The following is a 15,078-nucleotide window of genomic DNA, read 5'->3' as shown; positions in this document are numbered from 1 at the left end:
TGAACAGCAGGCATGGGTGAAGTACACCTCTTCCCTATCCTCCTCAGACAGAATAATTGCTGTGTAAGATTCTTTATCCCTGCCGCTTCAGTGTTTTATTATACGCCGTCTGCACGATGAGTATTTGAGTTGCCTCTGAGAGAGATTCCAGCTGTTCTGTTATATAACTAGCTTGTATTATAATAGGTCATTCTTCCTTCAAATAAAGGAGATCTTCAGTCTTCCGCTTCAGAAGACAGAGAAAAAATAAAGTGCAAAAAATCAGAAGCCTGTATTGCTGAATGCAACCCTACACATTTATCAGTGTTTTAAATTTGTATGGATCACATTCATGTTTCTGTAAAAAAAAAATTAAAAATTAGAATATACTGAAAGCTGAACTCCAGGTGGATATACAGTAAAAGGCAGAACAAATACAGCTCTAAAATCTTGAATATATAATTTTTTTATGCAATTGGTGTAAATTCCTAGAGTTGTTTAGGGACTAGCTTCTTACACTCTACTGTATGCAGAGCTCAGACTGTGAGGGAGGGGAGAAGCAGCACAAGGAGTATCAGTTTGCTGCCTCTCCTTTCACTGTCCATTCACAGCCTGGGAAGGAAACTATGAGTGAAAGTAAATCTGCAACAGAGAAAGAACAGAACAGATCCCTTCCACTGCAAGGCAAGTTTGTGCTGTGTGGTAAAATCGTAAGGCTTAGATCTAGATAAACAGCAATACAATCCTTTCCCAGGTCAACAGCCTTCATAAGTGTTTTATTTATGTATGTAGCTGCTTGCTTGGAGTTCAGCTCTAAATTGTGAATGGCAAAACTGACTGTGCTCAAGTACAGATCTTACTTCAAACTAGATTTAGTTTGACAGTTTAGCTTTGGCTCACTTCTCAGTTGGAGAGGAGGCCCCTGTTAGAACAAACTTTATTGTGTGCATTGGCTAGTTTATATCCCTTTACAAACAGATTGATACAAGCTTAATTTTCTTGTTGCAGTGTATGTATGCACCTTTTTAAATCCCCATTTTGCCATGTACCCCCCCCCCCCCCCCCTTTGAGGGAGTGGAGGTTTTTCACAGAATTTACTGCCTAATGTGTACTTTTTTTATAGTTTATTGAATACAGAAGCAGACATATTGCTGCAATTCATTTTGTTCTCAATAGAGTATTCAATGTGCTTGACTCATTAATCACACTTGTGGTGTTCTCCTATTAAATAAAATGAAAATTAAAAAATGTTATAAATCAAAGGAACTACCATGTCTGTAGGGTTGATTAACACATTTCCTTGCTTCTCTATTTAGGGATATGCTCGCAGCTGCTATCAAGCAGACCTGTCATTCTGGGAAACTATGAAGATTTGGTTCTCCTGGAACTTTTCCTGGGACATTGGCTCCTGTGAGAGTTATTACAAAGCACTAATGGTGGATCCTTTCTGGGAAGTGAATCCGCTTATGGTAAGTATACTGTATAGGGAACCATTGCTCTCACGTTTGACTGACCTTAAAATACAAAACAGAAGGATTTTAGAGGAAAATGGCTTGATATTCATTTGAAATGCTTTGGTTTGTGTTCTCATACTTGCACAGAGAGAGGCAAACCGTTAAGAGAGAAGAATAGGGCATTCTACATGAAAACAAAAACAAAAACCACACTAATAGAAAGTTAGCACAGCTCCATATGATCCTGTTTAAAATTCAAACAACTGCATCCCAGATCCTTCAAAAACAAAGCACTTCACTAAGGCATGTCAGAAGTAAAACACATGGAAAAAAAGTTGTATAAGCACCAAAATATGAGAAAAAAATTGACCATGAAGTATTGGTGCGATCTTCAGCTAGTGTTGATTAACGGAGATTCAAGCGAAACACAAACTCTCATTTATTCGATCTTCATGGGTTGTGACAGGATGAGTGTGCAATTTGTGACTTCTGAACATTGACTTGTCTTTTCCACTTTTAGATACTGCAATTTGCTGCAGTGTACTGAGCAAGAAAAAACTGAACAGCTGTACTTTGTAGGCACTCACAGGTGAGCAGGTCAGAATAGCTACAGCATTGGCTGTAGGGTTTTCTGCAGCTGCCAAATGCTGCCTTTGCTTGTGTAGCATTGTTGCTAGCGGAAAGCCATGGGCTTGACTTCCAGTGACTTCCACTCGACTTTTATTGCTGTGTGCCTTTTTTTGGGAAGTCATCCCCAGCCTCCTGACTGGACAACAGAGGAACAGTAGTGAACCAGGGAGATCATGCCCCTTCTCTTTTCAAAGATACAATATCTAAGAAATATCTGCTTCTCCTGCAAATACCCAGGAAGTGAGAGGGAGCAAAGGAAACACTCACTTTAACTTCCTGAGGTTTAGTTTTTAGGTATGGGGGAGTGTGTGCCTTCCTCCCATGATGCAGTGCCCCGTTCTAATGGCCTAGGCTTGAATAATGTCACATGGGGAAGGAAGTGATTTCATTGCTACCTACAGGTTCTGACACTGGGTATTGTGCAGTGGCTGTAACAGGAAAAAGGGAAGTTGTGGGGATGCAACAAAGTTGAGTATAACTGGGCTTTAAAGTGTGCCTGAATAGGCAAAATCGACAGGGTTCTCATTTCTTACCAGTTCAGTTTTGAAATACAAAACAGTTTGTGGGAATTATACCATATACATTAAAGTGTTACTAAACCCAGGACCCTGCATTCACTATATTTGGTCTCCCACTGTACACACTACATGGAAATGAAACTATTTTAGTAAATATAAACTGCTAAATATCTTTTCTCATTAGCAGTATATAGCAGTATTGTGACTTTTATCAGAATCCAGAAGAACACTGGTTACAGCTTGTAGGAGGAGTTTTCATTCTACTTTAGCAGGACCTCTGTCTGGAGAGTGCTGTTTGGTCCTGTGCTGAACACATGCACTCTCCCAAGAAGAAATAAAACGCTAGCAATACACACCAAACTGAGCATGTGCAGCTTGTCCCTAGCCTCTGTTCTATCAGGAGATATTTAGGAGACACTGGAAGAAGGGGAGTATCAAACATCCTTTTTACATAATGCTGAGGATTAACCCCCTTAGGTTCCACAGTGAGTATAACAAGCATGCTTTTGTGGGTTTAGTAACACTTTTTAACATTTATTTTTAACCATGCTTAAATATTTATTTGTATTTTCTTCCTCTTATTAGAAAGGTATAATATGTTAAATTACCCTATCACTCACCACCTTTCACCTACATGTTTGATGATACAGCTTGTAACCAAAACTACTTTTCTTTTTTTGAGATATTTCGCATAGTTTAGTAACTAAACACTCACTTTAACTTCCTGAGGTTTAGTTTTTAGATATGGGGGAGTGTGTGCCTTCCTCCCATGATGCAGTGCCCCGTTCTAGTGAGTTAAAACCATTTAACATAAGTGGCTTTACAAGGTACAGACATAGAGGAGAACTGATTGATGATCTGTGCCTGCTGTGTCAATTACCTAGAGCCTTTAATTTGCTTACAAGATTAAAAAGATTTAGAGGTTTAGCAATCCTTTCATGAGTGTTCTAATCTCTCAACCGCTAATTCCTGAGAGTACAGCAGATTAATCACCACTTCACAGTGCTAGTTCGATCTTTATATCTCATTGTATGGATAAAACAAATCATCCGTACTATGTTAATAGTATTCATTTATTTTTTCTTTACTTTTTTATGACTGGTAGTCTATAGGAAGGAAATAAAATGATGAAAAAGACAGGACTTGAACTGTTTGAAAAGCTATGTCCACCCAGTTCAGATTTCAGTGTTGAGCGGAGACTGGTAATGTAAAAGGCTTGTCCATTTTTTACAGGAGTAAATATTTATGAGACGTCTGGGGTGTGTCCTTGCTGTAGGAGAGTATTTTATTATTGGTGTAGGGGGTCTTCTAGATGAGTATCGGGATTTGGTTGCAAATGCTAGTGCTGTGAAGCATGCCTCTGTCACTATGGGTGTTCAGGCTCAGCGTGGGAGACGAGATCAGAGCAGTATTTTGAATTATTGTTGCAGGGTTTTTTAAAATAGTTTTAACTTTTTTACATGGTTGCAATATGTGTTACATTTTTAATTGGTGTTCGTGATTGGATTTATATGTTGCATATCTATATTTGGCTCTCTGGCTAGATGCAATCTCTACTGGGGAAATGGGGGTTGTAGATCAGATTGAGTGAGCCTACCCTCCTACAGAGGTTATTTGACCACATGCCTAAGCTTTTAAACCATCAACACAAACCTGGGACATTTTCTTCAGGACAGGGAAGTATTTAAGAATTTCTATTACAATCCGGGAGCATTGTTATGCTCCCGGATTGTAGCTGAACTCAAGACCGCAGTAAAAAAATGACTTTGTAGTTGCCAAATATCCCCCACAGCTAGGTTTAAATGCACATTTAGTCTACAGGCTAAGGAATACAAAGAAAAACTTAGTTTTTCTCATTCCTGCAGGCTTTCTGCCAGTTCTGCTGTACAAAGCTGCTTTGCTTAGCTGGTCATCTGGTCATGGCCTCTCCAATGTCCTGCATTGTACATGATGTTGTTGCAGAACTTCGATAGCCCACCATTATCCTTGAAGAGGAGGAGGACACTGGCTTCGTAGAAAACTAGGTATAATAAGTATTTCACCTTCTTCCTTAACCTTTAAGCTGAAAGAACAGTTGACCTTTGCAATGTGGGAGGAGAGACGTTTATGTTTAGGTGCATGTTCAAGTGGACCTGAACTTAAAATGTTAAGATTTGCTTTCTTATAGGAAACATCTAGAAGTATTAATTGTGCCTAAGCTTTACCCTGTACTGCCCACACAATACCCATTATCTTACATAGTTATTTGACTGAAAAAAGTCAAAAGTCCATCCAGTTCAACCATTAAAAAAAAATATTTAAATACTATACCCACAGTTGATCCAGAGGAAGGCAAAAAAACCCAGCAAAGCATGATCCAATTTGCTCTTGCAGGGAAAAAAATGCCTTCCTGATCCCCCGAGAGGCAATAGGATATTCCCTGGATCAACTTTACTTATAAATGTTAGTATTCAGTTATATCCGGTCTTGAATTCTTCCTGAATATTTAGTGGCACACTTCCAGACTTGAATTTGAGAGACTCCTGTGCCTCCACTCCAATAGCTGTAAATGTACAGTGTGAAATCATCTAAGGTATGCTGCTGCCTCTAACTACTAGTCTCAGAAGAAAGAGTGTGTTTTTGAGATGTCACTACAGTGCTGCTTGCTTTTCCTGAGGGTTTGCTGGAGAAAACGCTGTACCTCAATCCCTGAAGTGCAAGAATCTTTCTGCTTTATCAGTTTTATGGATCTGTGCTTCCTCTACCTCTCCTGCTTCTTCTTGATCATCATCCCTCCCTCCTAGATTGTAAGCTCCAAGGATCAGGGCCCTCCTAACCCTCTTGTATTGAACTGTATTGTTACTGTATTGTCTCCCGTTATATTGTAAAGCGCTGAGCAAACTGTTGGTGCTATATAAATCCTGTATAATAATAGTAATAATCATCCCATCAGTCACCAGTGTGATTGTGTGGAACAAGGCATATTTAGGCAATAATGAGCAGAACAAGTCATGGTATGTCATTAATGGTTATAGTTTTAGCTGGAGGAAACTTAGAGGAAATACAGATGACTAGTCCTTTGCCCCCTGCTTGCCTTTTTGGGGAAGAGCTTCCAGAGTTCAGTTCCTTTTTTAGGATTCAATTTTATTTGTTCAACAAAAGAGACACTCCATTACCTGAGCTGAAGCCGTACAACATCCTTATGGCTTCACCAGCAGCGGGAGGCAGGCACTGACTTTGATGGAGTCCTCCAGAGATAGAAGAATTATGCCAGAGTCCACTGTAAACTAGATGAATGTACCATATAAATGTTCCTGCTGGTTCCTGAATTATTCCACATTAGTTTGTCCTTTCCCCATCCATCTCCTGGAAGTCTGTGGCAAAACTGCATGCAGTAGCCATTTTGAATCCGCAGCGAAGACCCCTCTTATAGCTTCTTGCTCAGTGCTTTCCATCAAAAAATAGTGTTCCTTTGAAGTCAGATGACTAAAGAAAAGAACATTTAAACCACACTTATAAAGTATTGTTTAGTAACGTGACACAATGGAGGGCTGTAATTCATTAGTGCGAACATTTTCTCATTCACAAACACCATGACTGAAGTTTTTGTTTTTTAAATGAAATGAAAATTAGGCCAGCCTGTGCCTCTCCAGCTGTGGCAAAATTGTTTCTCAGCATGTCCTCTTTGACAGACTTTCAGGCTTTATTATCGGGATTCCTCATTTTGCATATTTTTGTATTTTTGCAGTAAAACGTAGAAGTAATTTTGCTCAGTTTTGTTATCCAAGCTCTTTCTAGATGAAGAGGAAAAGAAACAGTTTTGCCTGGAAATATCTTTTAGTAGCATCCTTCTAATGTAAGCCGAAACCTGATAAAGAAGGCAATATGTTCTGTGTTCAATTTTCCTGCTTGGCTTATGGTTTGCTGTAAAACTAAAGCTGATTTATTCATCACATTGATCTTATTATCTTAAAGTGGTTGTAAAGGCTATTTTTTTTATCTTATTTTTTTTTACTTTAATGCATTTTTAAAGCGGAGTTCCACTCACTTCGTACAAAAACTGTAGCTGCTGACTTTTAAAAAAACAGCCACTCAAATGTCCCACGATCCCGCGGTGCCCCCTGCCACAGCCTGTTTCACCGTCTGTCCTGTATTCCAGTCGCCGGCATCTTCAGTGTGGGCACCCGGCTATGACAGCTTGCGGCTTCACAGCCCACTGCGCATGCGCGAGTAGCGCTGTGCTTTGTGAATAGTCCTGTAGTCTTCAGGGACCTGTCACATGTCCCAGAAGACTACGGGGAGGGAGGGTAGGAGGACAGCTTCCGCTTCCGATCGCCTAGGTGAACGCAGCGAAAGTGAGTGCGGGTACCTGTTAATTTCGGGTTCCCGCTCCCCAAAGGTGCCAATCTTTAATGGGGAGTGGGGGACCTATTGGGTGGAACTCCGCTTTAAACACTTGGCTCCTCTCTGCAGCACACACACAGCTCGGCTCAGGAGTGAGCCCTCATTGTTTTGTTCAGCCCAAACTAACAGATTCCTCTATTCACCCAAACTATGTTAATAGAACAATCTCCCAACTGGGACATTGTGTTTTAACAGCGGCACACCCCGCTGTCAGAATACACTGAGCTTGTACTCTCAGCTGATTTTGTGTGTATTATACTTTGTTACAATAGAATCATAATTTAAGGATAATGCACTAGGCCAGTACACCCTCTGTTTTGTTTATTATTGCAGTACATCCAACGACTGTGCGATGTTGTAGTGCTTTGTATAGCGATTCACATACTATATCTTCTGGGGGGGTGAACAACACACATAAATTGGGCTCACAGCATCATTAAACACTGAAGAGGTCTATACCCAGAACATAGCAAAAGTATCCTCCATTACACTAAAAACAAAGATCTCTTCTCATGAGTTCAAGGTTCTACAAACAGAAAAACAGCTCTCTTGGCCTCATTAAGTAGGAGATTTATTGTTTTTGGTGTAATTGGTGTGTAAACATTGCCTTATAATCTCCCTCTGAGAATAATAACTCCGGAACTCAGAGTCACTTTCTGGCTCCTTAATGTGGCCCAGAAGTCAATGTTATGGTTGACCAGTTGCGCATAATCTAATATACTGCATATTTGAATATTTATATTGAACTGCTTCATGGATCTTTTAATCTTTTCAAACCTAGAGATTAGGCCAGTGTGTTTTTACTTGGTGAACTCTTTTCCCCTTTTTACACCAAGAAGCGGAAGCCTGCAACTTGGATACAATACTATCTCTTTCAGTTTAAACCATGTGGGAGGTCCTATGATCTGGGAATGAAGTAAGAAAATATTTCTCATATATTACAGACAAAAGAATGTCTGGTATTATCAGATACAGAGTCAACAGTTGGCTGGCTATATCCTATTAATGCAAGTTTTAAAGTGCACCTGTCATTTTCCACATCCTTGTCCTTTTTTTTGTTTTTGTTTCTTTTAACTTCTTTTATTTGCATGGTAAATATACTACTATACTAATATACTATTGAAAGTGTTATATTTGTTCAATAAGTGAAAAAATTGGCAGCAAACAAAATAAATTCATTTTTAAAGTTTATATTTTAAGAGATGGAATCCTCCAGAGGTGATCATAACATCTATCATCCATTCTGAAAGGTTGTATTTTTTTTTTCTACTTTTATTAAGAAAAGTTAGAAAAAAGAAAAACTCGCTCAAAAAGAGTGCCAGCAAACCATGATATACACCAAAGGCCATGAAGGCATGCGGCGCTTATGCGAATCTGTAGGGTAGTGCCTGGGGGCAGACCAGGTGGCACGGACCCCCATATTTAGGATAACATTGCAGCAAATTAATCAGAGCTAGATAAAATACAGAACATACGGCGCCCATGGCTCTAGCACCCAATCAGACTAGCCAACTCTGGCCTAGTGTCATCATGGAAACAAAACAGGGAGGGGAAGAGACAAAAAAAAAGGGGGTCGTAAAAAATGCAAAAAGAAGAGAGGAAGACTGCTGAGGAAAGGGGTAGGGGGAATGTTGCTTTTTAATGTATATCTAAGCCCAAGCTTTTTTTTTTTTTTTTTGGAAGGTTAGATTAGAACCCCATTTTTATTGCTGTGTCCTGTCTGTGGAAATTCATCCTATTTGTACTGTAGATCATAGTCTTTAGGACAGAAAGGGAGAGGATATCCAAAATTCTGACATTTTACCAGAACAGAAATAAATGGGAAATCTTTCAATGTGGACACTTGTTCCAGTTACAAGTGTCTAATGCTCTGCTTACACATTTAAAGCTGCATTAAACCCAAATCCAAAAATTTTATATGTTGCAGCTTACCAATCATTAGATGTAGTGGCTGCATTTGTTTTCTTTTTTTTAGGCTTTTTTACACTCTGTTTTTCCCTGTTCATCTGGCCAGTAAAACACCTCCTGTATTAGAGTGCCCTACCTTTTGGATAAATGAGTATAGGGGGCACATTTGAACAGATGTATTGTCAGTCTGGGGGTGAAGAGTGTTAGATGGACTTACAGATTTAAATACACTAACAAATTGAAGCCAACCTCCAGCTAATACTTTATAGGCAGTTACAGCAAACCATTTTTTTTTCCTTTTGTCATACATAAATAAATACATGCTGATAACTAAAAGCACCCCTGCTAGAGTTAAATGGTTTGTCTCCTCTCTGTAACTGACACATTCTGCTGGAGAGCTTGTTTTTTGAAAAACAGACTAACTGGCTGGATCACCAGATGAAAACAGAAGAAAGCAAGCCTACAATAGAAGACTAATTCAGCCATCACATCGAAGAAAGGGTAAGTTGCAACATAATAAATGTTTGCTTTTGGGTTTAATAACATTTTACATTTCTCTTGTTCAGCTCCTTGGGCTCTTGTAGTCAGACATCTGCAGTTGACAATTTTCCATTCGACTTTTGTTGTGCAGACAAGGCAGCCCACATCTTGCATATCAGGCTGAAATTTGAGCTGTGTATGACCAGTTTAAGAGGGGATTTTATTTACTATGGAGAGATTACCTATTACTTCTTGTTGTGTTTCGGGGACAAGAAGTGAAAGTAGTTCTCCCTAATTGGGTACAGATGTCAGAAAAATGCCATTTGACCACTCACTACTCACTAATTTTTTTTTGTACATTTGTGCCAAGAAAGTAAAATTGGGCATTTCAAACAAAAGCTCTTAGAAGCAGTTGTAAGAAAATTCTCAGAACATTTGAATGTTTAAAAGATATTTGCTTTTAACATTTGATTTTGGAACAAATGGACTTTACTGAACGAAAAGTACATACAATGTTAGAAATGTGTTTGTTCCAGAAGTTTTCCATCATTCCTTTTGAATTCTTTTGTCACTGGAGTTGAAAACAAAGTTAATTTGACCCACTAGTGATTAGAAAAACAAACTTTTGTTAAAACATACTTTTCCTAAGAATTTTCATTTGAAATTCTACCTATCGATGGCCAGCTTAACTAAATAAATTACAGTAGTAGAAAGTAGTCAGTTGACTGGACCCAAGGAAAAAAAAAAACTATGCCATTTATAAAAAAGAAATATTTGTCTTTTGCATAATGGTTCTTTAAGTTTCAGCGCATATTTCTGTTTTATATAGCAGCCAAAGGTCACCAATCTAAAGAAATCTGTGTTCCCAGCAAATTGCCTTTATTTGTCTTCTCAATTGTATGTGTCAGTTTGGCTAGTCTGCTTTCCATAAAAAATTGTATCATTTATCCAGACACATTCTGGGGTATTAAATAAGCTTCCTGTGCCATTATAATGGTGCAGGAAACTGTCAGAAGTGGCTTGTGCCACGTTACCTAAGCAGATAGACCTGAAAGAGATTGAAAATTGAAATCGAAACTAGCATAGGTCAGGCCCTAATTAACAGAGGGAATGCAGACGTTTTTTATATGGAAAACTGCCATAGATTCCCTCCAGGTGTGACATCGTTGTACAGGATGTTAGCAATCAGTAGACGGCTCACATCCCTCTTTCTGCCTGTGCATTGTCTACACCAGTGTTTCTCAACCTTTTTTCAGTCAAGGCACCCTTTAAAACTATGGACAATCTTGTGGCACCCCATTCTAAAATGTGAAAAGTTATTCTAATCGTGTTATATAATGCAGCAACAGCCACACGTGTAGGACACTCAACATTAGAGTTGATTTACTCTTCCAAAGCAAGTGCACTTTTGCACACTGGTACTGACTAGTATTCCAATGTTTCTCTTTTCCCTCAGTTTTTCTACTTCACTGAGCCAATGTGACCCCAGCACTGATGGAAAGGGGCAGGGGAGGATCAAACTAGGGTACTGTGCAGGTAGCCGACATCTTCCTTTTAAACTGATGACATTATTGGTTGTCAGGACGCCAGCAGCTAGATGGTCGTAATGGTGCCCGATGAAAACCTGTGACTTTGTGTAATTAAAAGGCTGGCTTGTATACAAGTTTTGGGCAATTTTTTTACATTTTGCCAAGGCACCCCTGAAGAAACCTCAAGGCACCCTGGCTGGTTTACACTACAGGAGCAGAGCCTGCAGGGTTAACAAGCCCCGTCATCCCTTCCGATCTGAGCAGAGAGATCATAGCATGCAGCTCCAGCTCTCAGTTCTCTGTGCTGCCTGTCACAGACAACTGCAGAACAGAGAACTGATCACTCTTAACTAATAGTGCAGCCTTGCACCATTCTTATGTAATTCCCCTAATGGCATTATAAGTGTTTTTGCTGACCTCAAGCCCACTTTCACACCTAAACAGAGTATAAGCAGAGTGTACTCCTAGTGATTTTGAAGCATTTTTGGGGGTGTTTTACAAGTTTTTTGCAAATGTTTTTGCATGTACGTCATGCATTTGTTTCCTAGGCTGTGCAAAGGCAGGAAAGCAGTTCTAGAGGAGTTTTGCACAAAAAAAAATGTGCAGATGCATATTCTTACGTAGGGTGGCTGAGAATTAAAGAGCGAACAGGAGCAATTAGAATGAGATTCTACATGGTGAACATAGTCAGGTGTAAGGAAACAAGTTGAAAAACAATCAAGTGTAAATGGAGGCTGAAAAAAATGTATATTGGAATGAAAGCAATTGTATTATTAAAGTGGTTGTAAAAACCGCAGTTACGAAATCTGAATAAAGCACTTACAGCTATAATGCTTGCTTGTCTATCCCCAAAGCTCTAAGGCTGGCCATAGACGGGCCGTACATCGGCCGAATTGTCGACTGATAAACGAAAAATCAGTCGTTGCTGATGCTGCCACCAATGTCTACGAAAAACGGCCGTTTTTCGTGGATTTTCCAGCATGACCGATAAAAAGAAACGAGAAGATCCATGAAAAACGGCCGACAGCATTGCTCCACTAACGGTGTGAATATCAGCCGATTTTTCGCGCGGACGAAAATTTGGCCGATAAACGACCCGTCTATGTCCTTTCTCTCTGCTGCTTCGTTCCGCATGAGTCACTTCTGAGAAGCATGATATAAAGTTGTGTTGGGGAGGAGGGGGGCTAGGGAGTGCTCAGCAGACAGCTTGTCTATACAGAACATTAGCTCCTGTGTGCTCTGTGAAGGAGGATGTGTCCCTTTCCTCCAATCAGCTCTCACAGAGCTCTAACTGCAGCTCCCTGCATCCTGCTCTGTGAGCTACTGACAAATGCAGAAGGATTTTACCTAAAATCGGCCCTTTTGAAGGGATGTAGAAAAGAGAAGATTGCAGGTAAACAAGTAAAAATCATTTTTGTGTATCACTTGAACTACTCACTGCACTGGGTATATAGAAGGTTTACAACCACTTTACATATTCTCAAGAAAAGTGCCCAGCTTTTTTTCTTTTAGAATGGAAAAGTTTTAAAACCTCTTATCGTGTTTTATGATCTGCATCCCCACTTCAGAGACTTGCCCTCTACTTTCTACTCTCATGAGAATGGGACAGGAAAAACTTTATTGGAGACACCAATAATAATAACATATAAAAAAAACAGAGAAATCCCATAGGCGTTTCCTATTGCTGTATGCCTATTAAAGAGTTTTTCCCTCACTTGTCCTGTGACGCTGTGGGTTTGATTTGCTAAAACTGGAGAGTGCAAAATCTGGTGTATCACTGCATAGAAACCAATCGGCTTCCATTTTTTTTTTCAAAGCTTAATTGAATAAGCTGAAGTTAGAAGCTGATTGGCTACCATGCACAGCTACACCAGATTTTGCACTCTCCAGTTTTAGTAAATCAACCGCCACTGTGTCAAGTTTATGTAGGGAATATATATGAAAATCTCCTCACTGGCATTATCAGCATCTGAAAATGTTTGTTTTTTGTTTTTTTAAGATATTTACAATTTACCAGCATTTAAAAAAAAAGCAAGACACTACATTCTAGGGTTGAGCATTTTTTTCTTTTAAATTGTTTCGTTGTGAGTGTACATTGAAAAAAAAATATTAATCGTATTATCAAAATAGACTACTACAAAAGTTTACAAAAACACAGCTATACATGTGCATGCACGTACTGAGATGTAAAAAAGGGTTGATATTGCAATGAAACCTGTCACTACATCTGATTTACCAATGTTTATCTTCATAAGTTCCTTAAGGCCAGCACGTATCTGTATTTCTTGACTAATGTGCATTCCAGCAGGCATGTTCTGTGAAAGTCTTATTTTGAAGCCAGATTTGGAAGCCGTGACATGTGCTTTAGAACCCACAATTTTGGCTGGAAGTTGAGATTTTATGTTTTGTGACACACCTGTGCTTCATTCTCGCTTGAGCTGAGCTTCTTTGGTCGACTTTCAGGCACTTTTTTAAGCATTTGTGCAGGTTTTTGCATATTTGTGAGCACATTTTAGGCTTGAGAATCTTTGTTTTCTTTTTAGCCACTGGAAAGATATTTACTAGGCAAGAAAATGTGCAAAAATTGCACATTACGCACATTTTCATCCTCCCCAAGTCTATTGACTCTGTCCCAAAAGAAGCTCATGTACTTTTTGAGCAGCAAGCTTTAAGCAACCCCATGCTTAGGTGTATTGGGCACCATTCAGTATAAAGAAAAGCCTAGTATTCAGCACTGAAGCACTTCTACTGATGCTACAAATGGTTCCTTATATTGGTCAGGTATGAATGCGGTCTAAGAGGGTCTAGATGGAACTAGCTACAGCTCTGACATTTGGAGATTGAGCCCTTCAGATTCTTATGCTCCTCGGGAGCTCTGACAAATAACTAAAGGTACATGGAAGAAGGTCCAGATGCCTATTTAATTTCCTTTGTCAGGTAATATTGTAGTTTCCCTCCGATCCCCTTCCCAGTCTTATACTCACCCATCCTTGTTCCAGCGGGGAATCAACAGTGGTACAGCCTTGCCCACACATGTGCTGTGTACTCTTCATTCCTATGCACAGTTTGTACTCCACCAGAGCAGGGAACCTAAACCTAAACCTAATTCAATAAAGGACTGAATAGAGAGTGCTCAATGCATCTGTGGCTGAGTTTAGAATATTTCAGCAAGTGACTGTATAGTGTTGTAATCGATATCATGTTGAATTGGAAGTATGAGCACAAATTCTTTATTTGAAGGTATTTCAGTACATAAACAAGAAGGTAGACGGCAATGTACATCAAGTCTTAGTCAAGGGCATAGTCTCAGAAGGAAACTTGATGTAGTACAGTGTACTTCGGAAAGAAGAGAATCATTCATATAACAATTCAAACAAAGCAACTGCAAACCTCAATAGTTGATGTGTACAGATATCCAGGTTGGTAATGGTTGCTCCACAGGGCACATGGTTATCATCTGAGGATTCTTGTTTTGTTATCTCATTATTGTTAATTGTGTCTGTGGTCTGTGCTGGGTAGAGAGCTGGTGCAATCCTTCTGATGTCTAATGTAACCTGGCTCCGAAGGAAGGGGAAGTGGGAGATGCTGGATGTGAACTAGCGAGAGCTCTACTGTGTGGGTAGAATGGGATTTAAATGGGCAGAGAACACTACTGTACGTGGGGGTTTATGTGAAGTGGACCGAAAGCACCACTGAGGGGGGTGATGGAAAGGGGCAAAGCGTTCTACTGTGCGGGGAGGGGGTGATTGAAAGGAGCAGAGTACATTACTGAGGGGGGTGATGTGAGAGTGGCAGGGGATACTACTGTGTGGGAGAAGTAATGTGAAGGGGGGGCAGAGGAAGACACTACTGTGGGGGGTGATGTGAGAGGGGAAGAGAATACTACTGTGGGGGAAAGTGATGTGGTTGGGGCAGAGGACACTACTGTGTGAGATGTTGTAAAGGGGGACGGTGATGTGAAGGAGGGCAGAGGACCCTGCTGTGGGGAGGGGAATTTACTGATGTGAAGGGGAGTTCAGGATACTGCTGTGAATGATGGGAGGTATGTGATGTGAAGGGGAGTTCAGAACACTAATGTAAAGGGGGGCTGAGGATACTGTTGTGAAGTGGGGGACTGTGGTGTATGGGGGGGTTTGGATATGCAGGGTGGACGGTGACACTGATGTAAGAGTGGGATTGTGATATAACAGGAGAGAG

The 15,078-nt window shown here is 40.0% G+C and overlaps 1 protein-coding gene across 1 annotated transcript in view; it reads left to right on the top strand.

Moving 5' to 3' along the window:
- LOC149440434 (chloride channel CLIC-like protein 1) overlaps positions 1–15,078 on the top strand; it is a 149,292-nt gene that overhangs the window by 96,343 nt on the left and 37,871 nt on the right. The window contains exon 4 of the mRNA XM_089658652.1: positions 1,296–1,448. Within this exon, the coding sequence (XP_089514778.1) occupies positions 1,296–1,448 (153 nt within the window). The remainder of the gene's footprint in view (positions 1–1,295; positions 1,449–15,078) is intronic.

This window comes from Staurois parvus, unplaced genomic scaffold, assembly GCF_062004578.1.
Source record: "Staurois parvus isolate SC_StPar_1 unplaced genomic scaffold, SC_StPar_1.0 ptg001087l, whole genome shotgun sequence".
NCBI classification, from domain to species: Eukaryota; Metazoa; Chordata; class Amphibia; order Anura; family Ranidae; genus Staurois; species Staurois parvus.
The sequence above is the reverse complement of the archived record's forward strand: the minus strand, read 5'-3'. Positions and strand labels throughout refer to the sequence as shown.